The sequence below is a fragment of the Chenopodium album genome, chromosome 4, assembly GCF_948465745.1.
Source record: "Chenopodium album chromosome 4, dcCheAlbu1.1, whole genome shotgun sequence".
Taxonomy (NCBI): domain Eukaryota; kingdom Viridiplantae; phylum Streptophyta; class Magnoliopsida; order Caryophyllales; family Amaranthaceae; genus Chenopodium; species Chenopodium album.
The window spans coordinates 14,186,826-14,212,033 of record NC_137837.1 but is presented as its reverse complement, the minus strand read 5'-3'; the positions used below and the strand labels follow the sequence as shown (position 1 = coordinate 14,212,033).

At 34.6% G+C, this 25,208-nt stretch overlaps 2 protein-coding genes across 4 annotated transcripts; one reads left to right on the top strand and one right to left on the bottom strand.

The window, feature by feature from the left end:
• Positions 1-644: 644 nt before the first annotated feature.
• LOC145628945 (serine/threonine protein phosphatase 2A regulatory subunit B''beta-like) lies at positions 645-13,944 on the top strand. 3 transcript variants are annotated; one of them, XM_081681383.1, is made up of 13 exons: positions 645-1,491; positions 3,853-4,095; positions 4,214-4,319; positions 4,394-4,496; positions 6,352-6,457; positions 7,682-7,772; positions 9,176-9,317; positions 10,098-10,245; positions 10,366-10,475; positions 10,852-11,008; positions 12,684-12,809; positions 12,925-13,075; positions 13,469-13,944. In XM_081681383.1, the coding sequence occupies exons 1-12, from the start codon at positions 1,342-1,344 to the stop codon at positions 13,063-13,065; spliced, it is 1,623 nt and encodes a 540-aa protein (XP_081537509.1). In that variant the 5' UTR covers positions 645-1,341; the 3' UTR covers positions 13,066-13,075; positions 13,469-13,944. The 3 variants fall into 3 exon arrangements, with proteins under 3 accessions (XP_081537509.1, XP_081537510.1, XP_081537511.1); XM_081681384.1 differs by having other exon boundaries at positions 646-1,491; positions 4,397-4,496; XM_081681385.1 differs by lacking the exon at positions 645-1,491 and adding an exon at positions 2,751-2,771.
• Positions 13,945-18,181: 4,237 nt separating this feature from the next.
• On the bottom strand, positions 18,182-20,292 carry LOC145626734 (pentatricopeptide repeat-containing protein At5g04780, mitochondrial-like). Its single transcript, XM_081679200.1, has 2 exons — positions 20,120-20,292; positions 18,182-19,976 (listed from the first exon to the last, which is right to left on the bottom strand). The coding sequence occupies exon 2, from the start codon at positions 19,925-19,927 to the stop codon at positions 18,191-18,193; it is 1,737 nt and encodes a 578-aa protein (XP_081535326.1). The 5' UTR covers positions 19,928-19,976; positions 20,120-20,292; the 3' UTR covers positions 18,182-18,190.
• Between the last annotated feature and the right edge of the window lie 4,916 nt (positions 20,293-25,208).

The window sequence follows — 25,208 nt, the reverse complement described above, 5'->3', positions numbered from 1 at the left end:
ACTACAGCTACGGCGCTGCAACCAGTTTTTCCACGCGTTTTCTTATTTTGATAAAATTTAAGCGTATGAGGGGGTAAAACTGTAATTTCCTTAAAAACACTTCTTTTATTCTAAATAGAACTCTTAAAACTCATTTATCAATGCTAATCAAATTAGGATTCAAAAGAACCTTCTATAAGATTCTAGAAGACTATAATCAATCCTTATTGCATTAGGAATGATAAATCATAATAGGCCCTCCTCTAGATCATTGAGCCGCATATAAAGATCAAACCGGGCCCACTTTAGTATTTTGGCCATAACTTCCTCATTTTCATCAGAATTGGGCTTATAATATATCATTGGAAAGCACTTTTCGAGCCCAATCCAACTACACCATTATTGGACCCTTTCCATGGACCAAACTAAACTGGATTGACTATTTTTATAAAATAGGTTTTCAAAAACAGAGAGAAAGAACAGAATTAAAAACAAACCGCAACACTAGAATTTCCACACTTTTACTTCATTCGATTATAATTCGACGTGAAATGTACTCATCACTGGGTTTGGTTTTGGGGAGACACAAATGGGTGTCTGGGTGTCTACACGTATCCACACCTATTTTACTGCAACCGGCCTAAATACGAGAAACGATATCCCAAACTAAGCACCACAGACCATACAACAGATCAATGTCCGTCGCCATATCTATCCCAGTATCCATATCCATTTTACTGCAACCAACCAGCTTGAATACAGGATATGATGTCCCAAACCAAGTACCATGAAGTCATGGACCATATTACTACTCCTCCTCATATGCTATTTTCATTTTGTAAGAGAAAAAAAGACTAAAAAAAAAAGCCTTTTAGCATTCGACGTGTCCCTTCCTTTCATTGAGGCGCCCTCTTCTGAAACCCCCTCTCTCTTTCTCCTTTTTCTCTCTATCATTCTCTCTCCTCCTCCTCCTTCGTTCTTCTTCTTCATCTTCTCCGAGGGCTCCGATTTCGAGGCCTCGAATCCCACCATTTTCCGATCTCTTTCTCTGTAATCTGCTGCTTTCGATTCTCGCTTCATTCAAGATCTGTTGATTTCTTGTTTTTCGCGAATTCATTTTTCGTTGAGTACCGCGGAACTGAATCTTGATTTGGAATTTGTTTTGATTTTGGGGGTTTTAATGCTCGTGAATCAATCGTTGATTTGTTGGGTTGATATTCGAAATTGTCAAGCGATTTGTGGTTCCTCGCTATTGTTGTTGTAGCTGTTGTTCATCGTCTAGGGTTTGGTGATTTCATCGTTTTGCATGTTGTTACGTAGTTTTATTCAGAGATTGATCCCTGATTCTTGATAATTTTGTTAATGGATATGGATTTTAATGGAGATTTGGTAGCTCTTGATGCTGAGCTCTTGCAATTGCCTGAGGTTTCGCCGTTGGCGCTTAAAGCGAATCCTTATATTGCCCAAGACTTGTTTGAGCAATGGCTTTCGCTTCCCGAAACCAATCGTTTGGTAAGCATTTCTCAATTTCTGTTTCTATAATTTGCTGCTGTTTTTAGGTTTTTCTTGGTGTTGTGTGATAGTATGAATCTTGCTTGTTAGTTGCCTGCATTTACTTGTGTTATGTTAGATTACGGAAATTAGATTCTAGGTAGGTTTGTTTCTTTTATTAAGATTACCAGCACGGAAATTCGCTATTGAAATGTTCTATTGGAGGGTATCGTGTACACTGGAATTATGTTGGAAGTATCATCTGGGGTTGGGAATTTTTGTTTCGAAATGTTGTGGAAAATAAGTTTATCATCTGAAATGTATGCCTCACACAAATGGGAAGCATCGTGTACGCATATTTTCTCTTTGTTTATTGATGTATTGGGAAATTCACCTGCCGAAGGATCTTAACAGCTGGTCATTTTCATTTTGAGGGCAAACCACTTGTTTGTTGAGCAGCTCTTGATGTGTAAAGAGACGAGAAATGAAATGGCTTTCCTTCCTATGGTTAAGTAAATTTATGTTTACAGACGTTCATTTGCTATTGGAACCGTCATCTCTATATTGGAGCTATGGTTGATCAGTGCACACCAGGGTCGGTAATTGATATGATTTGGGATAGTCATGATTCATTTTATTGATCTTCCTTTGTAATTTCTAGGACTAAGATATTTTCATCTAAAGATGATGGAAGCTGTACTTGCAAAAGCCAGCTTAACACTAGTGGTTGCTACATGCTTACTAAACTCTTGGGATTGGCAATTCGTGTACCTTGAGTGGTTGAAGGTCAGTTTTGGTTTAGATTTGATCAAGAACAACATACTTTGTAATTTGCATTTCAGAGAAATTAGCTGTTTGTTTTTAAGATATTGTTTTATGAGTTTATGAAAGTTGGTATCTGTGAGATGGTGTTTACTACATACTTCATTGGTGCTGAGGTAAATACACTTAATATATCTGGGGTGTGCAAATGTACGATGAATGACTATTTCAATACCTTGGTATATGTGAAGAGCCTATTATGGAATGAGGGAGTTTTGGTGCTTGACACTCTCATCAACATCAGCTATTTCGTTGTAATTGATCTATAAGGAGCATGGGCAACATGTGGTGGACATATTTCTGATTGACTCTTTGGTAATGGCATTGCGCCATCGCTTTTAATTGGTGCAAGGTCTTGTAAGCTTTGGAGTCTAAAGATTGACTAGACCTAGTTGCATAAGTCATTTTTTGCCCTTTTCCAGGTTCTTTCATTCTATGATGAGCTGTGGAAGGGTCAATGAATCGCTCAATTATATTAGGTTAGCTTCTGAGATTTCAGTTTTAACTTGGAATTTGGAAAAATGGAATGCCTTTGCTTGTTATGAGAATTTCAAGCAAACTTTTCTTACCTAGTTTGAAGTCTTGTAACCAATTTAGTATTATTTTAAGCAACAACATTATGCTGCTTTATAATGAAATTGTTCATCATCCAAATAAGTGTCTTAATAATCTATTAGATGTTGGCATTCATGATGAGGTCATTATTGTTGGATAAACTTGCTTCAGATTTTTTTGAAGAAGAGTGACCATGAGAACAGGAAAGTTTTGTTTGATTGAGAGATTTTGGAGAATATTTGTTAATTATGATATGGACTAGGGGTATGTATTATTGTTGGAAAAATTTGCTTGTGGTTGTCGTGAAGAAGAGTGACCCACAAAACAGGAAAGTTTTGCTTGATTGAGAGTTTTTGGAGAATATATTCTGTTGATTAAGATATAAACTAGGGGTGTGATGTAACCCATCCATCCCCCCCCCCCCCCCCCCCCAAAAAAAAAAAAAAAAAAAAAGAGAAGATAAAAAATCCCCCTTCATATGGGCGATGCACTGAACCCCCTTTTATATGTTTTTTATTAAAGGAAAAATAAGTCATGTACAACAGTCTGTCTAATACGGCCAACTGTATATCCAATCTTCAATTTGTTTGTAATTTTTTTTTGGTTTGTGGGGGATTTCCAGCTATGTCAATTGCTGGCAGTACATTTCTGTTTGGTCTGTATGTGGGAGCTATGTTTTGGTGTCAGATTAATGTAGCTTCTCTATCCATCTACCTATTTTAGTTAGGTCAGTAGGTTGTTCTGGGAGTTTATGTATGGTGAATGTTAAACAATTTGAATGTTGTAGTAGTATGCTTTGATGTATTTGCATGAAGTTGCTACCTTTTTCTTCAATTTTACCAACCTTGGCCCTTCATGTTTAATAGCTAAATTGTTCTATGCGATTTTCATTTGATTTCTTTTGCTGCTCTTTTTCCTGAGCTGTGGCATGTTGCATTTTTTTTTGGTGGTGTGTGTGTTATAAAGTGCTTTGCTTTTTGCATATAAACGCTGGTCTGGCTGCAGGTAAAATCACTAGTTAATGACGCAAAAGCTGGGAATCCTTTAAATGTCGCCGGAAATGCTTCTAGTACAAATGCTGCTGCTAGCAATTCAATACCATCCATGTTTCCTGCTGGGAGTGCGCCTCCACTCTCACCGAGAAGCTCATCAGGTTCACCTCGTATTATGAAACAGAGGGCCGGTCCTTCTTCCTTAGGAAGCCCACTTAAAGTATTGAGCGAGCCAGTGAAAGAGCTGATACCACCGGTTTGTTGTCTTTGTCTCCATCTTTTATTTTGGTTATTCTAACTTAGCCTTTGTTGTTCGAAAGAGCTTTCCATTAAATGTGAGGGTCTTTATTGTGACTTCTATGCATACATTGCAGTTTTACTTTCAGAACGGGCGTCCAGCACCAAAGGAACTGAAGGAGCGGTGCCTGTTTAGAATAAATCAGTTTTTTTACGGTCATACAGAAGGCCTTCCAATGAGTGGTGAGAAACTTAAAACTAAATGTGGTTGAAAATTTTGTAACAGATCCGACATGCTCATTTTTAATCTTCTGTAGCAGAGTTCAAAGCTGTTACGAAAGAAATATGCAAGCTCCCGTCCTTCTTCTCTACTGTCCTCTTTCAAAAGATTGATAGCAGTAGCACTGGATTTGTCACCAGGTATACAACTAAATCCTAATTTAGGTTATTGCAGATCCTTTTGTTCCTTTTGGTGGGTATGGTTTTTGTCAGATATGATGTGATCAGTTGTCATTTAGCTATGTGACTCCTTTTCACTCTCCTTTCCAATTTCCATATTGTTTGCACAACAATGAACTTGTTACCCCTTATTGATCAGCAGTTCTTGCATCTATTTGAGACAACCGAGTTTGAGGCTTTAGTATTTGTTTAGATTCTGGTCTTCTGGATATCTGTAGCAGCGCCTTATCATTTTGGAAAGAGAATTTGACTTTCAGTTTCAATTGCACGTGTCAAGAATTTGTTTTTAATTTTTAATTGCTGATGCTATTGGTATTTGTTGGATCGGCTATGGCCTTGATTTATGGTGGTTATATGGAATTAATAACTGCTTGTTAACTGAAAGTTTTGGTAATGAATTATTATTATGAGCTTTTCATACATTTGCTTCATGCATCTAGAAGGCTTTAAACTTTGGGACTGGATGGAATAATTCTCTTTTTTTTTGCTGTTAGAGTGTTCCATGACAAAGAATTATTAGGTTTTTCTTTAAAGATTATTTTTGCCTTTTGTCTCTATATGATTTATGTTTAACATGCATATTTCTTCATTTTTTTTTTTTTTTTTTTTTTTTTTTTTTTTTACCATGCTTATGTCACTTATCTAGTTTTTGGTTGATGCCTAGTCATTTTTTGTTTCGAGTATGTTTTTTAAAGGCCGAGACCTTAAACGGCAGTATTTGGCATTATGAGCCTCCAAACTTTTTATTTTAGTAATGTTTTAGCTGATGCCTAAGGGAGTATACTACAACATCTCTGTCTAATGTGTAAATTTGTATTGATTGTTCTGTTCTGGATTTCTGCATTCTCCCAGAGGTACCATATAAATTTATGTAGAATAAATTAAAAGAATTGTGAAAAAGAAAGAAGGCATATTTCAAACAGTGAAGATGGGTACATGTGAGTCTTGTGGCTATCATTCAGTGAAAGAATATGCCAGTGTAAGTGAAAAATAAAGAAAAATATTGGGATTTTATGAAGAACACTGCATCAATCATATGGATTGAATGTTTTCCTTTTGTTCTTTTTATTTTATTTATTTTAGGATTTTTTGACTTTTACCACCAAAACAAATCTCGAAATTGTTTTTTACTGCCAAAAATTTCAAAAGTTGTATTTTACCACCAAAAAAATTTCTTAAAATTGTTTTTTACCACCTACCGTCAAGAAAACCGTTAAATTTAACGGTTTTAAAAAAAAAACTCTTCGATTTTCGTGTGCAAAACATGTTCATAGGTTTAGGGGGGCATTTTGGACCTATGGGTCCAATTTGAAGTCAGAATTGACAAAAAATGATCGAAAATGCCTCTTTTTGCGTGTTTCACGCAAATCGAGGTATTTTAAACACACAAAAAGAAGCATTTCCGATCATTTTTTGTCGATTCCGACCTCAAATTGGGTTCGTAGGGCCAAAATGCCCCCCAAAACATGATGTGTTTGGCACAAAAATCGAAGAATTTTAAATATTTCGTTAGTTTTTTGACGGCAGGTGGTAAAAAACAACTTTTAATTTTTTTTTTGGTGGTAAAATAAAACTTTTAAAATTTTTGGTAGTAAAAAAAATTTCATGATTTTTTTTGGTGGTAAAAGTAAAAAAATCCTTTATTTTATTATTATTTTTTTACCTTAGTGCTTACCATTAAGACATTACCTTTGCGTTCTCTTCTGGATTGGTCAGTTCCCAGCCTTTCTTGTATAGGCTGCTTGAAATGTGGAATTTGAGGTCTGTTTCAATTTCCATTGGAGGTAATTGGTTTAACCTAAGGATATCTTTGTAGGGATGCTTTTGTTGATTATTGGGTCAACGGTAATATGCTGACCATGGACATAGCTACTCAAATATATACTATCATGAAGCAACCAGACTGCAAATATTTGACCCAGGTGAGTTTGATGATTCTTTTTCATTTTTTCTCTCTCCCCCCCCCCCCCCCCCCTAGTATGTTGAACACTATTTCTCTTGAAGTTGTTTCTGTATTAATAAAAGAGAGCATTCAGGACAAAGATTTTATTAGTTTAGGTTTCAGGTTTCAAAGTTTCTAACTTGTGGTTTAAGCCTGTAAGGATCTGGCTTTAGGTTTCATTTGAAGTTCACATTTTCTTGTCTTTTGAATGTTTGCATTTTGAGTATTTTCCCTTGTAAATTAAGTGGCAGGCTTTGCTTTTAAATCTTATTTTTCTTTATTTACCCATGGTCATAACCTTGGTATTTTTATTTCCACATGTATGTAATATCGCTAATGGTCACTTTGACACTGAGAACAGAGGAAGTGGGAAGAATGATAGAGCAGGTCCAGCAATTGTGAATTGTGAAGATGCAAATCAATTAATCATTAATCAGAATCTCCTGTATTTGCTGCATAAATTAGTCAACTTTGCTTGTAGGAATATAAAGATTTTTCTCTGAGTTGCTGCCCAGATTTTCCTTATTTTCGTGAGAACAGTGAAATAATAAGCACTGGAAGAAAAAAAAAATGCTGGTTTTTTCATTGTTAGCTTCTTAATCTTTAAAAAAGAATTTTGAGTGCATCTTTTATTCTTTATTTGCTCTTGTATATTTGATTTAAAGATGATTTTCTTAAAAATATCAGAAATAAGAATTTTTGGGTAATTCGTGTTGTAGTTGCCTGCTTTTTAAAAGATTCTGGAAAATCCTCTTGATGCTGAAAATGATTTGCTCTCCGTAGGGTGTATTTTGAGTCATTGTTGATTTTCTTTTTAAAATTGAATGAGAGACCATGTGCCATAACGAGGAAGAAATCTCAGTAGGAAGAAATTTTTAAGGGATGTTAGCTCAGAGGATCATAAATAAATATTAAATACATTGAAAGCAGAGTAAGTATTTTTATTTATTTTTTATTTTGTTTTTTTAAAAAAAAAAAAAAAAAAAAAATCGCATCTTATTGTTTGTAAATCAAGTATCAAAAGTAAGGGAAAGAAAACCCAAATACCTGGCTAACTCTTTTATATGCCACATTTTTTACTTGTGACATAGTAATATATGTAAAGCTATTGAGTCCTGATTATTGTATTAATATGGTTAAAATGTACAATGTTCTAGAATTAATTTCTTGTTTACGGACTAACATGATTGAATTCTTGCTGTAGGATGACTTTAAGCCTGTACTTCGAGAGCTTTTGTCAACTCATCCAGGACTGGAATTCTTGCAGAGTACGCCAGAGTTTCAGGAAAGATATGGTATTTTCTTGATTTCATTCTATTATTATATGCTCATGTAGTATTCAGGATGAACTTTTTAGATTCATTTTTTTTTTTTTTTTTGCATTTTACCTTTCAAAATGCTTTCACCTTTGTGTCAGTTCATTTTGCTTCATTAATTGGGAATCTGAAGTGAGGTAAGCTAGCAAAACATTTTTGTTTTTGTGCTCACGTTTTTGGATTAGGTCGGTTTGGAAGTTATCAATTTAGCTTGTTTAATTCTCGGCTGCTGGTGCTTTGTTGAAAAGGTGAACAATGAAGCTACACTCCGATAGTGTTTTAGTCGCTAGTAGTAGCATTTGAGGATCTATAAGTTATTTTGGGGATGTTTGATTAGAATACTTAAATTCTATATTTAGTTGAGATCTTGAGGTTGATTGTGAGGATTAAAATTACACTACTTGGTTTCTCCAATCTGTACAGCTTCTTCAGAAAACCTCCTAATTTGACCCCCCCTCTTTTTTTTTTTTTTTTTTTGTTTAACCATAATATTTTCTTCAACGTACACCATTGTCATATGGAAATATATGTCTGGGTCATACACAAGATGTGAATGCCAAAAATATCAGCAAATTTCAACCTGTTAACAAGTCCAGGTGTTGTATATATTCATGTCAAATGGCTTCATCTGGTTTCTTGATAAGCTGAAATGTAGATTTCCTGATCCTGGCATGCTTTATCCAACTTATCCTGGCAGGTATTGTCTAGGCTGATGTCTGTGTAGACCTTGTATGAGCTGAATGTGTTGATTGGGTGAGTGTCTAAGTGAAAGTGTCAGACCTATTTTTAAGTGTAGAGTATTTGACAAAGGTACTTGAGTTAAGATGAAGAGTCAGAGTAACATATTATAACTTATAAGTGAAAATCGACTAACCCATATTGTAAGTGTTTCTATCAGTTTCTGGGTTGAATGGTGTATTGTTTGTGTTTCAAGCCTCAATTCTTCATATTTCATTTTTTTTTACTAGGCCCTGTGCTTAAATTTTTATTTTTTTTTTACTATTATTGTCTAGGGCTGATGTATCTGTAGACCTTGTATGTTTTGAGCGTGTTGATTAGAGCTTGATATTATGTCTTCTTCCCTAAAAAATATATATGGCCAGTTGACTTTTTGAGATTTGTTGACAAATCTATGTGAAAGGTTCTTAATTTTATGAAGAAAAAAAAACTATATTTTTGTATTAATTTATTCAAACCAATCAATATTACATCTTCAAAACTAATAATCAAAATAACTAAAAATTTGATTAGATGTAATTAGGCTTCTTTTTTAATCGGATCCTCTGACTTTTTTCTCTTTTCCACTTGGTATCATGGTATATATTAGAGTTTTAATATATGTCTTTTAGTTTGTAATTTCTTTTCATTTGGTGATGGGACAGCGGAAACTGTTATCTACAGAATTTTTTACTACATTAATAGAGCCGGAAATGGTCAACTAACCCTCAGAGAGCTGAAGCGTGGAAATTTAATTGCTGCTATGCAACAAGCTGATGAAGAAGAGGACATTAACAAAGTTCTGAGGTAGAGTTGAGCTGAATTTTCTTTATACAAGCTACTTCCTTTGTTTTTTCCACACTTGCAACACAGTTTTTTGGCACACTATTCGAGGAAGTGATTAGAAAAGATAATCGGACTGATTAAATTATAAAATTTAAACTTTAACAACTTACCACTTTCTTCTTATTGGTGGCAAAATATATTATTAATTTGTCCATATACCTAGTTAGTATCTTCCTTATAGTGCGTGCCGAAGTGTTGTGTTGCAAGTTAATAAAAGCAGAGGAAGTATGTTTTATTGCACTTGTAGATGGTAGTTTTATCTTCAAAATTTAATAGTGAATTATGGTGTCTTTTGTGGCATGTGTGATGGTGCCCATCGTTATTACACACAAGGCTGTTATGTGATCTCTAAGAGGTATTTGGTTATTGGGTGCATGCTGTAGAAGGTTTTAACTTATGTTCTAGATGATGACTTATTTTGGAGTCCTTGCTTTCTTGGGTTTTTTGTTCTGTTGAAACAGTAGCAATTAATATATAGAATCTAAAGATCCCATTTTAGGTTCTATGCAGTTTCATAGTCTGAAAGAATGGGTCGTAATTATTTTTGTCATTTTCTTGTTGGGGGTGGGGAAGGGAAATGTGTAGTTATCTTTAGGTAACTTGTTTGATCATATTTTGTCACTACTGTCGGTTTTTTAAACTTTCCATCCCAATGTAGTTTGTACCCCTTTTTGAGCTCTCATGGTTTGTTCCAGTTAGGGAGCTTTCTCATTTCTGCACTTTCTAACTATTGCTTTGTAGGTACTTCTCCTATGAGCACTTCTATGTGATATATTGCAAGTTTTGGGAGTTGGACACAGATCACGATTTCTTCATTGATAAAGAGAACCTTATCAGATATGGGAACCATGCACTTACTTACAGGATTGTTGATAGAATATTTTCCCAGGTAAAATGTCTCGGTAGTTCTTTGTTCTCTGTGAACAAAACCTTTCCCCAGAGAAGGCTTTTATCTGTGTACACTTTTACAAACTAAGAATTTCTTTCCCCTTGCCTAATGTTCTACTAGGTTCCGAGAAAGTTCACTAGTACTGTTGAGGGCAAGATGGGATATGAAGATTTTGTTTATTTCATATTGGCAGAGGAAGATAAATCTTCAGAACCCAGTCTTGAATATTGGTATGTCTAGTCAAACGTATTTTTCATGCATCTTTTACAGTTTGGGTTGGCAGAATTTCTGGTGTCTTAAATTTATGACCTATGGGTTTGGAAGACGTTCAAGTTGAGTATTGGTTAGCAACTTTATATTCTATTCCAGTGTTTTGGAGTTGGGGTTATAATGGTCACAAGGTTGATGTGGGAAAAATCAGGGGGAGGGGGCAGTTGTTTAGCTTTGGATCCTGAGAGATGTCATAAATCAGTAATTCATTTTCTGTAAAAAAGAACATTACATGAAATAATGATTGTAGTTATTAGGGTTTTTTTTTTTTCTTTTCCTGGATCTAAGTATTTTCTTTGTTGCTTCTCTGGGTTTCTGAGTTTTTTCCATTGACAGGTTTAAATGCATAGACCTCGATGGAAATGGAATCATCACAAGGAACGAAATGCAATTTTTTTATGAAGAGCAGTTGCATCGAATGGAGTGCATGGCTCAAGAACCAGTGCTTTTTGAAGATATATTATGTCAGATCATTGATATGGTTGGACCTGAGGTTTGTCTTTTTGCAAAACTTGATACACACTTATAATTTTTTTCATTATATTGGATTGTGAATTGTGGTGAGCTTGTCATACACGTCTGATTATTTTCCCCTTGGTACTTCCTATTTTTCAATTTCCCCAAATTTTTGAGTGTCTTTTATTTAACTTCACAGTTCACACTTGAAGGGGAAATTTATAATCCCTATCTTTGGTAATAACTATGAAATTTTTTAAGCTATATTCCCAACTATGTAGGGTGCTCCCACAATATTTCATGCATGTAATCCAAAATAATCTCATATAGAAAGCGGTTAAGCATGTTAAATGGTGTTTTTTGAAGCTCTGATTGGCCTTTCCATCTTTGAAAGCAACTGGTAACCACCCTGATACCCCCACTGCCCGCTCCGCCATCCTTTCTCTCTGCTATCTGCAATCACCTGTCCTTGGGAGGGTGTCCTTAAATTTAGTAAAATTGGTTTCTTGCTGCTTATTTATATTAAGATTTCTACAAATTGATAGGCCTATAAGTATTCTTAGAAGCCTGCCAGGCTTAAAAGCTTTTAAGGGGAGGGGAGCGGAGAATGAGAGAAAGGTGGGAGTTTATTTACAAAATGCGATGGGTAAAATTGCTTGGGAAGGAAATTTGGTTGAATTTTGGGTGAACTTGGATACATGAAGTTTGTTGAGAGTTGGCTCACTTTTTTCTGATTAGGTAACAAGGGAATTTGGGTTATAGGCTTATAGCAGTGGTGGAAAGTTTAGCAAAGTAAAGACTGCTAGAGCTTTGTTTTTCATAGGTGCATTGAAAATTTAAAATTACAAGGGCGGATGAACTTAGCTGTAGTTTTGTGGTCGGCAGACATTTATGCACATGAAATGGTCTAACAGCGTAACATTGCTTTGGTGATTGAATGAGAAGAAAAGGTAAAATGACGGGAAAAAAAAAAATAATAATAAAAATTAAGCACAGGGCCTTGTCAAACCTTATCTGTTATTGTATGAGAAAGTGAGTTGGGGAGGGATTGGGTAGGAGGGAAGAAAGAATAATGCAAGAATATTATATGCTTTGGGTTGCAACTTCCAACTCACACTGGATCTTTTTGGGAAGGTAAACTATATAGTTGGGATTATTCTAGAATAACACACAGCTAGGATTATTATTAGAAGATTAGAGATACTTGTGGCTATTGCCTATTGATCATTTCTAATGAAATACAGAAGCAAATTTATGGAAATGACCTACAGGCTATTTCAGGTGGCTTATTTTGTGCTTACAGGGTGTATTAGGAGTTTTTTTCTTCACCTTATTTAAGGTGCCTTTAATCTGAATTTAGTCTGGTCTGATTTATATTTATGGGTTTGAATCCATTGTCCTTAATATATTGTCTTATCTAGTGTGAATTTTTCTCGTCTGTTCTGATGTTAACAAGAATAAGGTGAAGAGAACAATACATAAATGTAAAAAAACAGCCTGTCACTGGACACAAGTGAGACAGTGACACTTAAAGTCTCCTGAGAAGAAACCTTTTCAAGGCTTGAAACAGTGCTCATATTATATGTACACTTAACTTGTATAATTTTTAAATTAAAATCCTCTCAGGTTTGCATGACCAATTCGTAATGCTTTGTATCATTGTTGCCAATGCATGATTCCAGTATGTGATGTATCCCATATTTTGTTTGCAGAACGAGAGTTATTTCACCATTCGTGATCTGAAAGGAAGTAAACTTTCAGGAAGCGTGTTTAATATCCTCTTTAATCTAAATAAGTTTATGGCCTTTGAAACTCGTGACCCGTTCCTTATTCGCCAGGTACGTCAAAATGATCAATTGCTTTTTTAGATATTGTGGATATAAGTTAGGTGTCATAGTAGCTTCTCTGCTATTTTTCATGTTAGACGTGTAAATATGTTTATGTTTTAAACAGGAGAGGGAGAATCCAACCTTGACAGATTGGGATCGGTTTGCACATAGAGAGTATATTAGACTTTCTATGGAAGAAGATGTTGAAGATGCTTCTAATGGAAGTGCAGAAGTATGGGATGAATCTCTTGAGGCTCCCTTTTGAGTTGGATATGGTAATGTAACCTTTCAATTATTTGGGTTAAATTGTCTGATGTGAGCATATGTTTGCGGTTGTGCTGCCATATTTAAATTTTGTATTTACATTTGTTTGATGGACTGCAATGAGTGGCTTTTCTTAAGGTTGTGATATAATTTGTTTTACTATATCACTCTTATGAAGTAGGGGGTGGGTGGTGAGGTGGCAGGTTTTTTAAGGATGACAATGAGCTTCCCATCAGAATGGTGATTGGTGTTACCATGTTATGCTCTTAAATCGTGCAGTTTTCATACTAGTAACAAAAGTAAAAACCTAAGCATGCTTGAAATAGCTGGTTTTGTAATATTGCTTTATTATGTCTTACTACTATACCTAATTTCTCTCAAGATTTATTACGTCTCTATGGCAGTTGCTTCACCACAAGATGCGAGTTCTTTCATAAAGCAGGCCATCGGATGGGAGCATTGTCAATTTAATGGAGTTGGCCTAGTTAACGACACTCATCTTCATCAGTCACGGATGCCTAAGCTGGGTTATTGATGTATACCTTAAATATAAGATGCCTCGAAGATTTTATCTGATAACAAGCAGTGCTTATTTTGTCGGCTCCATATCGGATCCCGCTGGCCTCTTTGGGGAAGAGGAGCGGTCATTTGCTGACAGGTGATTAGTTGAAACCAGGAAATGGTAGTGTTAGAACATTTGGCAATTCTTTTGGGTCTTCGCTGTAAGATGTCGTTTGGTCTTTTTCTTTCCCCTTTTTTTTTCTTATCTATTCTTTCAATTTAAATATTTTTCTCAAGTACTCGTATCTTTTTAAGGAGGATTTTTTTTATATGTATCAAAGATGTCCCTTGTTATGCCAATGGCTGGGTTACTTGGACAGTTTATCTCTTGTGATATATTGAGCTATTAGTTTAATGTTATGTTCTGGAAACGGCAAGGTTAAATGAGAACAATAGCAAGATATTCTGTTGCACAGAATAGGCACTTATCCACTAAGCGAACACACATAGGGTTGAAAATTTTCACCAATGTGCGAGGAATGTGATAAGTGACGTGAGCCATTGAGAAGTTGGTCTAATGAAGTTAGTTTTATGGGTTGGGGAGTAGTTCAGATTTTTATAGTGTTTTTTGAAATTTAGTTTCCTGATGAATTGTATGGTTAAGTTTGGTTTAGCCGCTTAATAGGAAATGAATTGGAATTATATTTGATAAGAGTAGTAAGTTAGCTATTTGGTATATTGCTCGTTTGGGATTATTGGTTACACTCCAGAATTAATTGGCTCCAACGGTTCTCCGTTTCCCCTTGAAACCTTGGTCCTTGATTGATAGTTTTGATTTCTATTTATTATCTTTAGATTGATTTTTAATGACTTCAATTAAGATGTTCAAATAACATCGAAAAAAGTTTTAGTCCCATAATGATTTGTGGTTAGCTAACATAAAGAACTATCTGTGTAGTTAAAAAAAGAAATGCAATAAAGAAAATTTGAAGAAAGCCTACATCTTTTTTTGAAAGAAGTCCTAAAGGACGTTGGTTCTACATGTTGATAAGGAGCCACTTAGTCTTTGAACTAATATCGTATGTAATGATCATGTAGCTCTTATCGACCCTGGTTTACAGGCGTAGAATTGCCGGACAAAATAATTTACAGGCGTACAGTTTGAACATCCAGACACTTCTATTACAGAAGTTGATGAGCTTTCTGCACTACTTAAATAAAGGAACGAGGGAAGCCATTGCTGATGGATTGACCGTGAATAGCTGGGCAGTATTATGTTTGAGAGTGTCTTCAGGCCTGTGCAATTGGAGTCTCTTTAACATGAGAAGCTCAACTATCAAACCTTTACCATAAAATTATTTCACTTGTGCAATTGTAAGATGTGCATCCTTGCACTTGGAAGAAGATACAAAACAAAAGGAGATAAAAAATTTAAATCAGTAGGAAAGCCTAGTAAAATTTACTAATATATTTGTTGATTCCTCACTTTTCATGACAGTTGTATGTCCAATCATATTCTAATTTGCAAATAAATAAACTAAAATCTGCTAACAACTCAAGTCTGCGAACAAGCATACATAATTCTACAGACTTTGCTATACATGGATCTACTTTTATGTGAAATAACAGCTTAACCAGCTCCAATTGATCTTCAAACCTGAGATTTTTTTACCCCTTTGCTTCTTTTATTTTTATTTTTTTTTTTTATTTTTTTATTTTTTTTTTTTTTTTATTTTTTTTTTCAGACTGGGAAAAAGAGAATTAAAACATTAAAAGAATGTGTGAAAATGACGATTCTGAACTTGTAACTATGATATGTGATCAAATCACGAATTTAGTTCAGCAAGTTCCTAACGCCCTGAAGAAGCAAAATCTTCAATGACAGTGATTTGGATGTGTAGTTAGTTATTCTGCTGAAAGCTGAAACGCACCTAAGGTAATTCATTCAACACATCTCAAGTGAACGAGTTAGAACTAAGTACGAGTAGATCCTTGTGAACGAGTTAGAACTAAGTACGCTCCCAAGTCCCAACTGACTCGACACTACATTGAACTAACTTGACTCTGTTAACCTTACTAGTCAAGTGCTAAAAAGGGGATTGGGGATAAGTATCAAAAGTTATACAAGTAAGTCTTATAACATGATATTTTAAAAAAATATAATTAGTTTTTATTATATAATTTTGACAATTACTAACTATTAAATACTTCATATAAGTGTTTAAATACTTTTTATATAATTTTGACTATTACTAATTCTCAACACTAATGCATGCATGTCAATGTGCTTATTGGTAATTTTACACACTCAAACAATTATCAGCTAAAATTTATTTACCAAACACATACTTTTATACAATCAGCTAATCAAACAAACTAATACAATCAAATAGTCAAATCAAACTAACATAATCAGCTAGTCAAACTAGCTAATACGATCAATTCAGTTAGCAACTATTCACCCAGGCCAATATGAGTAATATCTAATTCTAGCTACAAAATTCTCCAATAGATAGCAACATGCTTTTTGCAATTTTGTAGGCCCTGCCCTGCTTAACATCAACATATCATCACCAAACTCTTTTTTAGGAGCCAAAAACCTAAGTAGAGCTTCAATCGTCCAATCCCTCTTTTCCTCCAAGTTCCAGACCAGCAAAAGCAAGCCACGCCAATCTGCTGGATTTTAGAGAAGTTTCCTTCCTTTGCTAAAGGATATCATTGTATACACGGGGAAAACATCACTATGGAACCTGTGAAGGGGGCATATTAGGCAAATTAATCAATCGTCTCAAAATAGTTCATAAAATTTGATGAGCATACATTTGGGAAATGATCAGGAAAAAAAAAGATCCCCAAATTCTTATGAATACACATATTCTTTACCTTCAAATTGACAATCTTATAGGTGTACATTTTACCCTTTCAGTTATTTTTTACCCTTTTAAACTCATGAAAGCACCACTGCCTTCATACAAAAGAGTCCAGGTTTATTCTCCAGCATTCACAAAAAAAAACTTGTAATCTAACATAAAACAAAGCCAATAACCCAATTTCACTCTTCTTCAGTCACTTTAATATCTAACCATATTCGTATACACAGTGAGCATATTCAACCTTATCTACCACCAAATACTTCTATAATGCTTGTAATTTGCAAACATACACATCATCATCATCATGTCAACTAACTTCATTTTGAAGCTATCCATTTCCTATGTTATTGTTAAATAAAATATAATACCTTCCTTGATTTAGATCAGATAATACTAAAATGACTGCAATTTGAACTTGATACTTAGGCACAACTCAAAAATAGGTCATGCTGTTGGTGTTTATAAGCAGATTGATAAAGCAATTGGCTTGATAAACTTTGAGCACGATTATTAAGGCAGAACTCATACTATTTACAAGAAAGGAGAATAAAACATGCACCATTGCTTTTCATATAGCAGAAAACAAATACACACACAAACAGAATCAACTTTATCGATTACAGGAGGTGGGCAAATAGAAAATAAGTTAAACTTGGAAATCAGTGTTTAATGCATTCCCAAAATATAGTCCACAATTTCCCCAATTCAACTTCAATTAAACTACATATAACAGTCATATCATCCCTAAATCAACCAATCTAAGCTGAAATTACTAATTCGCTACAGAATCGAAATGAATATAATTATATAAGCATTATAAAGAATTAAAGTAAGTCGTCAAGTACTCCTACCAATTTAGCCTATTGATTTGGGTTCAAATGTGATTTTTTTTTTTTTTTTTTTTCCTTTTTTCAATTTCTTTGGGGTTTGGTAACTTTTTGAGAATAACAGAAAGCAGCCTAACAATTACACTACTTCAACTAATTCTGTAAATAAAAAACCCCTAATCACTCATAACACTTAATTTTAACCAACGGCAATCATCAATTCTTAGATACTACGTAAACAAAGAATTGAAAAAGAAAGAAGAAAAAACGCAGCATTAAACAAAAAAACGATTGATAGAAATAAACAACAATCCAATCCGATCAAATAAACAAGCAACAATGAAATGCAAAAGCCAAACAGTAAATAAAAAAAGGATCAAAATGCAGAAAACATAAGTAAAATTACCTGATTGAACAAGGAGGATGTCAATAATTGTGCTGCACAGTGAGTACATAAACCTAGCCTGGGCATTGGAGGCTTGGGACTGCTATTTTATCCTAGCTATCTGACATAGGGATAGCAGATGCTTGTCACTGCCATTGGAATGAATCGCCGATCCTTGGCTCAAAGAAGTACTAAAAACAAATCTTGCTGCTATAGATCGTATTGCTAGTAACACACAATCACCTCCAAGCACCTAAGAGTCCAAGACAAATTCTAGCAGCTAACTATACTCTTCCATTCTGTCAAATATAATTACTCATCATGGCTAAACTTGAGCTCTAGGTCCATTAATATTCAAAGGCTAATAAGAAAACAAATGCAATTCGTTGGCAGATACCAAGTAAACACACAAATTAATACAAAGTGTGATTATCCTGTTTTGCATTCTGCAATTCAATAACAAGTTTTTGGTTGCACATCTGTAGCGAAAAAATACAATCAGAATGGCATTTAGCAAGCAGCATAAAGCAGCATGATCAGTCACCAAAAATCTCCACAGGAACAACAACCGTTACTAAAATGGTGAAATCGGTTCAAGTCCCTGACTATGATCTCCCTCTTTGTAATGATTGATGCAAACCTCATAAAATTATGACAATCGCCGCAAATTCTCAAGTTCTTCATGATCCTGATAGGTGCACCAGGGGGCTGACTGATGACCCCAAAAGTGAATGCAAGCTTTTCACTATGATGTCTCAGCAACATCTCTTTATTGCTATCATCCACATCATGATGGTCATGCGCCATCTCAACTTTATAACCCAACTTCTCCATCTCCTCCATCAATTTGTCCAACTGTAAATAAATCTCAGTAATTTGAGGATGTTCTCGTTCTCCAACCATAAAACTGTGGACCTTACCTTTAATCTCGATCCAACTTTTACCTCTATCCTTAACAGCTTCACTATCCTTAAGTAGCTGCCGTGATTTAGCAACTTTTTCCCAGTTCTTGTTTGCTGCATATATGTTAGAAAGCAATACATGATTCCCAGCATTGGTGGGTTCAAGCTCAAACAAATGCTTAGCTGCGATCTCGGCCAGCTCAAGATTCTTGAAATTTCTACAGGATGCCAACAGGGAACCCCACATAGATGCAGTTGCTTCAAATGGCATAGTTTTTATCACATCATACGCATCTTGAATGTATCCAGCACGACCGAAGATGTCTACCAAGCAAGAATAATGGAGAACACTTTGTGATATGTTGTGTTCTCTCACCATAAGATCAAAGTATTTCTGCCCTTCTTTAACTAGCCCCATATGGCCACAGGCAGATAGAACTGAGAGATAGGTCACTTCATTCGGGTACAAACCAGTCTGCTGCATCTTCTCAAAAAGAATCATAGCTTCCAAGCACCGACCATGCCTAGAGAAACCTGAAATCATTGCATTCCATGAAACAACATTCTTGCTATCTTGATCAGAAAATACACTATAAGCTTCTTTAATGGCTCCACATTTCGCGTACATATCTACAAGAGAGGAAGCCACGAAAACACTTGCACCAAAACCGGACTTAAACAAAGTGGCATTCACTTGGTTCCCTTCAGTCAAAGCACCTAGCCCTGCACAAGCAGAAAAAACAGAAGAAAGGGTAAACTGGTTTTGCTCTAACCCAACAGCTTGACCTCTATGATACAACCTCAAAGCCTCTTCATAGAGCTCATTTCGAACATAACCTGCCACCATCGAGCTCCATGTCACATCGCTCTTTTCCTCTAAGCTCTCAAAAACCCACGAGGCCTCCCCCATAAAATTACATTTCGAGTAAACATCAATCAAAGCAGTCCCAACATACACATTAGACTCTATCCCCTTCTTAACAGCAAAAGCATGCAGTTGTCTGCACTCAAAAATGGCAGATTTCGCTGCACAAGCACAAAGCACACTCGAGACAGTAAACTCACTCAAAGGGGATTCCTCTCTTCGCATTCCTACAAAGAGGGATAAAGCGTCATCTGCCCTTCCATTCTGGGTATATGCCCCAATCATAGTGTTCCAAGAAACCAAACTTCTTTCAGGCATTTTATCGAACACTTTACGAGCAGGGTAAAGAAGGCCACATTTGCAGTACATATTGATAAGCATATTTGATGTTAAAGTATCAACCCCTAAACCAGCTCGAATGATTTGAGCATGGCAAGCTTTTCCTTCGACAAATAAACAGTTTCTTGCACAATATTGCAAGAGATTTTGCAAATACATTGTCGCCGCCATTAAAGATGAGTTTTGATGCTTGATTGCACGACCTATAACTTTATTTTTTCTGCAGAAAAACCATTGATGAGGGTATTAAATCAGGCTGATAACCAAGCTTAATAGTGTTGGCGAGAACAGAGAACCCCAAATCAACAAAGTTTAAACGACAGTAGCAATTAGCGAGGATTACCTAAAAATGAAGAAGATTACCTAAAAAAGGCGAAGAAGCAGAACCAACTGAAATCAAAGCTTTGTTCCTCATCATTGTCTCACTCTCACACTCTCACTTCTCAGACAACAACACCTGCTAGTGTTGCCTCTGCCAAAATTTAAAAAAAAAATTTTTAAAAAAGAGACGTGGAGGTTCGAACCCAGCACAACAGTCCAAGCCAAATCATTTACGAAGTAAGTATTTATCAGCTACCAGCTAGTATTTGTTATATCATTAACTATTTTTTTTTTTTTTTTCAATTGGGGCCCCTCCCCATTTCGGGGCCCTATGCTATGGGTCCTGATGGTGAAGAAATTTTAAACATTCACTAAGGCCCTGTTCTTTTGAGCTTCTGGGCAGAGCAGTGCAGATTAAATTTCAGCAAATTAGAGCAAGCAGATTTCAAGATAGTCGAGCCGAGCAGATTTCAACATTGTTATTAATACTATTATTAATGTTATTATTATTATTATTATTATTATTATTATTATTATTATTATTATTATTATTATTATTATTATTATCATTATCATTATTATTAAGTGCATATACAATTTAGGTGAGTGAAAACATAAATATATGTGTACCATATTTAACATATGTTAATAGTATAAAGATAAAAAACAATAGTTTACTTATATTTTTTTTTACAAAAATTTTTAAATATAATGATTTAATGAGTAATAATAATTTAACTTATAAATTTGTCTTGATCATATATTTTTAACCCTAAAATAATAATAATAATATACAAAGTACTACTTGAAAACAACCTCTTTTTTTTTTTTAATTCTTAAATTGTATGGAAAGATTTGAAAATTAATTCAACTCTCTGAACTAACAATCAATACCCACATAAAATGTTTCTACATATTGTGATTCTAATATCTAATGTTTATAAAAGAAATTGTTATTAATTGTTTTTATTATTATTATTTATTTATTTGAAAGAATTGTTATAATTATTAGAAATTATTAATTGATAATATTATTATATATTAATTCTTAATAGTTTGAACTATTAAATATTATTATTGATAATTATTATTAGTGATTAATAAATATTAATTATTATTAATATTAATAATTATTAAAATTATTTTTAATATTAATAATTATTATAATTATTCAAAATAATAAATTATTATCATCAATAAAATATTAATTATTATTATTAAATATTAATTATTATTGTTGTTATTATTAATTATTATTTGAAAATAGAGCAGAGCAGAGCAGAGCATAGCAGATTTGATTTGAGCAAAGCAGAGCTGAACAAGGCTCAGCAGAGCAGAGCAGAGCAGAGTAAAGCAACTCTAAAGAACGGGGCCAAATAATGGCTGCGTTTGGGAAAAAAATATGAGAGCGGTTTGAGCAATTCAATCAGCGGGGGTTTGGTTAGGAGTAGGTTCAATGAGCACTATTTTTTTTCTGGTTTTTTCACCAAATAACATTGAATTTTTTTTCACAAACTTTTAAAATAATCGGGTGTACAATAATTATTATAAAGATAGGCTAAAGTGATCAAAAGTTACCCCTGAAATGAATAAAAGTTACCCAATACAAATAAAAGTTATCTACGCTTTATTAGTAAAGAATCACATTTTAAATGACTAAAATCAATTATTAGTGATCGAATGTAATTAAATTGCCATTATAAAACTTTTCTTGTTGTCTAATTATATAAAATTTGTATTATGTTTAATATTATCCTAAAAAAGGCAAAAAGTTACCCTAAAATTAGGTAAAAGTTACCCATATATTGCTCGATGTACAATAATATTAGTGTAAATCGGGTGTATACAAAAGTTTTCCTTAACCCTACTGATTGACAAAATTAACAATTATTAGTCATTAAGGGTATATGGTGTATTTTTGTGAAAACTCATGGATATATGATGAATATAAAAAATTTCAGGAATATACGGTGAATAAATAAAAAAAACTCTGGGACATATGGTAAAATAATCCGTTTTTTTTTTTTATTATTATTTTTATGAAAATGATGCTTTTAGCATTTTCAAATGTCCTTTATACCCTTTCCTAAATAAAATAAGTCCTTTATATGAGTTAAAAAAAGGACTTCACTTTTTGATTTTTTCACCTTAAAGGACCTCTCACTTTTTCTTTCACCTTTGAGGACTTGTGGTTAACTTTCCGGAAATTTAACTCAACGTTAATTCACTGGAGCAAATAAAAAAATTAATAAAAAAAACTTAGGTCCTTAATTTATGTCAAAATAATTGTATCAATTCTTTATACATTACGAAATGCATATCGTATTATAATTAATTTATTATCATGCATACCAATTGGTTGTTGGTGTAGTGGTGATTGGGACTACACTTGGTAGGGAGGACTCGTGTTCGATCCCCCGCAACAACAATCGGGAGGGGGCTAGAACCTAACCACCCAGAACTGATCCCCGAATCCGGATTAGCCCAAAGGGTGAACCGGGTGGAACACCAAAAAAAAAAAAATTATCATGCATTAATGTTTTCCTTAATTAGAAAATTTTCTTTCTATTCTCAGGCAGTTGCTCCATCTGACGGTTAATTGAAATATTTTTTTCCTAAATTTTTGGTTAAATGGTTTTGTATGGCGTACTATTTATGTTGATGATAGTTTTGCTATTTTTTTCACAGGTTGGATTTGATTGTAATTGGGTTTATGTGGTTTCAGATTTAATGAAAAAGTTTTATTTTACTACTTTTGTTTTTTATTATTTGCAATAAAGGGTTTTTATTTGTGAGATAGGTATAATTAATTCATTTGTTGTTAATAATAAGAAACTGAAGTAACATTTTTACATTTTTTTTTTACTCATTTTATTTATGGACAAAGAGCCTTAATGAAAGTTTGGCAATTTGTGACAACTGCTTCAATAATTATCCGAGTTAGTATTGGATTTTGGTTCGATGAATCTAGTTCAAATTTGACATTTTCTTGTTAAATGAAATGATATGGTCTTTATTATTAAATTGGTAAATTAATAGAAATTGTTGCAATGGAGGAAGAGGAATTGCTCACACTTAAACTACTTAAATTTGAAGAAAAAAAGAAAGGTAAAAGGTCGTTAAAGGTGAAAAATATGGAATGTTAGGTCCTAAAGTTTTGTTAAGGTACTTATTAGTGATGTTAGAACTTTATGCTTAACTCACGTTGAGTTAACTTAATTCTATTTTGGCCGGAAATAAAAACTTAGGTCCTCAAAGGTGAAAAAAAAAAATGGGAGGTCCTTAAAGTGAAAAAATCGAAAAGTGAAGTCCTTTTATGTACTCCGTACTTTTTTTTTTCTTTTTCTTTACCAGCGTTCCAAAAAGGCAAAAAGGAGGCTAGCTCCCAAGTCCCAACTGACTCGACATTACATTGAACCAACTTGACACTCTTAACCATACTAGTCAAGTGCTAAAAAGGGGATTGGGGATACGTATTACACTTGCAATTGGAATTTTTTTTTAAAAAATATAAAATCCCATTTCAAAAAACAAAAAAATCTCAACGAAGCAGTAAGATTAACAAAATAACTATGGAATTAAGATTGAAAAAGGAAGAGGGTGGTAGATCCAACAAATTGAATTATCTACCTTGTTGATGGAGCCAATTTTACCTCTTCATTCAATATGATAAAAAAAAAGGTACTGCGTGTTAAGATAATTATGTAAATAATTATCTTAGTCAACTGTAAATATTCTAGCCTAGTAATTAGCCTTGTTTATAGCCTTAATTAGTGGTTTATGCTTAGCTTGTAAGTTGTATATATACACAGCACTATGGAATGATATACTGACGGATTAAATTCCTTTATGGTATCAGAGGCTTAGGGTTATTTCCGCTGCACCCTAACCTCTCTGTTCCGCCTTCTCTTCTCCTCTCTTCTCCCCTGTTTCTTCTCTTCCTCTTCTCAAAACATGTCGGCTTCAAAGCCTTCCTTTCATCCGGCTTTCACAGTCTCAAACATCAAGAGTAACATTCCCCTAACCCTTGCAATGGAGAATGATGCATACTCTACTTGGGCGGAACTTTTCAAGGTACACGCTCGGTCTCATAAGGTTCTCAACCATATAATTGCTCCAAAGGAACAGGTTGCTGCCCCTTCCACTGCTGAAGAAAAAGAACTCCCTTTTGCTAAGTTGTATAGCCCCCCTTCCCATGCATATGACTTCTTGGATGATGGACTTAGTTCATATGTCATTCACCACTTACACTCTTCTGGGCAGCCCAATTCGGCAAACCAACCACACCAGCCCAATTCGGCCTCCCCTATTTCTACTGGGCCACCGAATTCACCTCCCCAATTCGGCCCAATTCCCTTCCCTTCTCCTCCTCCTTGCGTGCAGGCTTCTGCTGGGCATAATAGGACTCCCTTGGACCGTGGGCTTGTTCAATCAGCCCCGGCCCAGGTGAGTCCTACCCATGTGGACGGCCCAAACGCAAATCAGCCCACTGCTCCTCCTAACCCACAAATTCCACATCCAATTCCCTTTTCTTCTCCTATCATGACACGAAGTAGAAATGGTATAGTCAAGCCTAATCCAAAATATAAAAATTTTAGTGCTACAGTGACTATGGTTACAAAATCACCTTTGCCCCGTAACCCCATTTCTGCTCTTCGTGACCCGAATTGGAAAATGGCCATGGATGATGAATTTAATGCTCTTATTCAAAATAAGACGTGGGAGTTGGTGCCCCGTCCACCTGATGTTAATGTTATTCGTTCTATGTGGATTTTTACTCACAAGGTGAAATCTGACGGTTCTTTTGAGCGGCATAAAGCCCGTCTTGTAGGTGATGGCAAAACACAACAGGTTGGCATTGATTGTGGGGAGACTTTTAGTCCGGTTGTGAAACCGGCTACTATCCGTACTGTTCTTAGCCTTGCTTTGTCTAAAGCTTGGTCGATCCATCAACTTGATGTTAAGAACGCTTTTCTACATGGTGAGCTACAGGAGACAGTCTATATGCATCAACCACTTGGGTACCGTGATAAAACTCACCCTGATTATGTGTGTTTATTGCGGGGATCTTTATATGGACTTAAGCAGGCACCCCGGGCATGGTATAAGAGGTTTGCAGATTTTGTTGCTT

Excerpts from the sequence above, each read along its gene's own strand:
- LOC145628945 (XM_081681383.1), top strand. The coding sequence starts at position 1,342 with ATGGATATGGATTTTAATGGAGATTTGGTAGCTCTTGATGCTGAGCTC. Across the intron at positions 7,773-9,175 it reads AGAGTTTCAGGAAAGATATG|CGGAAACTGTTATCTACAGA; the intron begins GTATTTTCTTGA and ends GTGATGGGACAG. Across the intron at positions 11,009-12,683 it reads TTGATATGGTTGGACCTGAG|AACGAGAGTTATTTCACCAT; the intron begins GTTTGTCTTTTT and ends TTTTGTTTGCAG.
- LOC145626734 (XM_081679200.1), bottom strand. The coding sequence starts at position 19,927 with ATGGCGGCGACAATGTATTTGCAAAATCTCTTGCAATATTGTGCAAGA.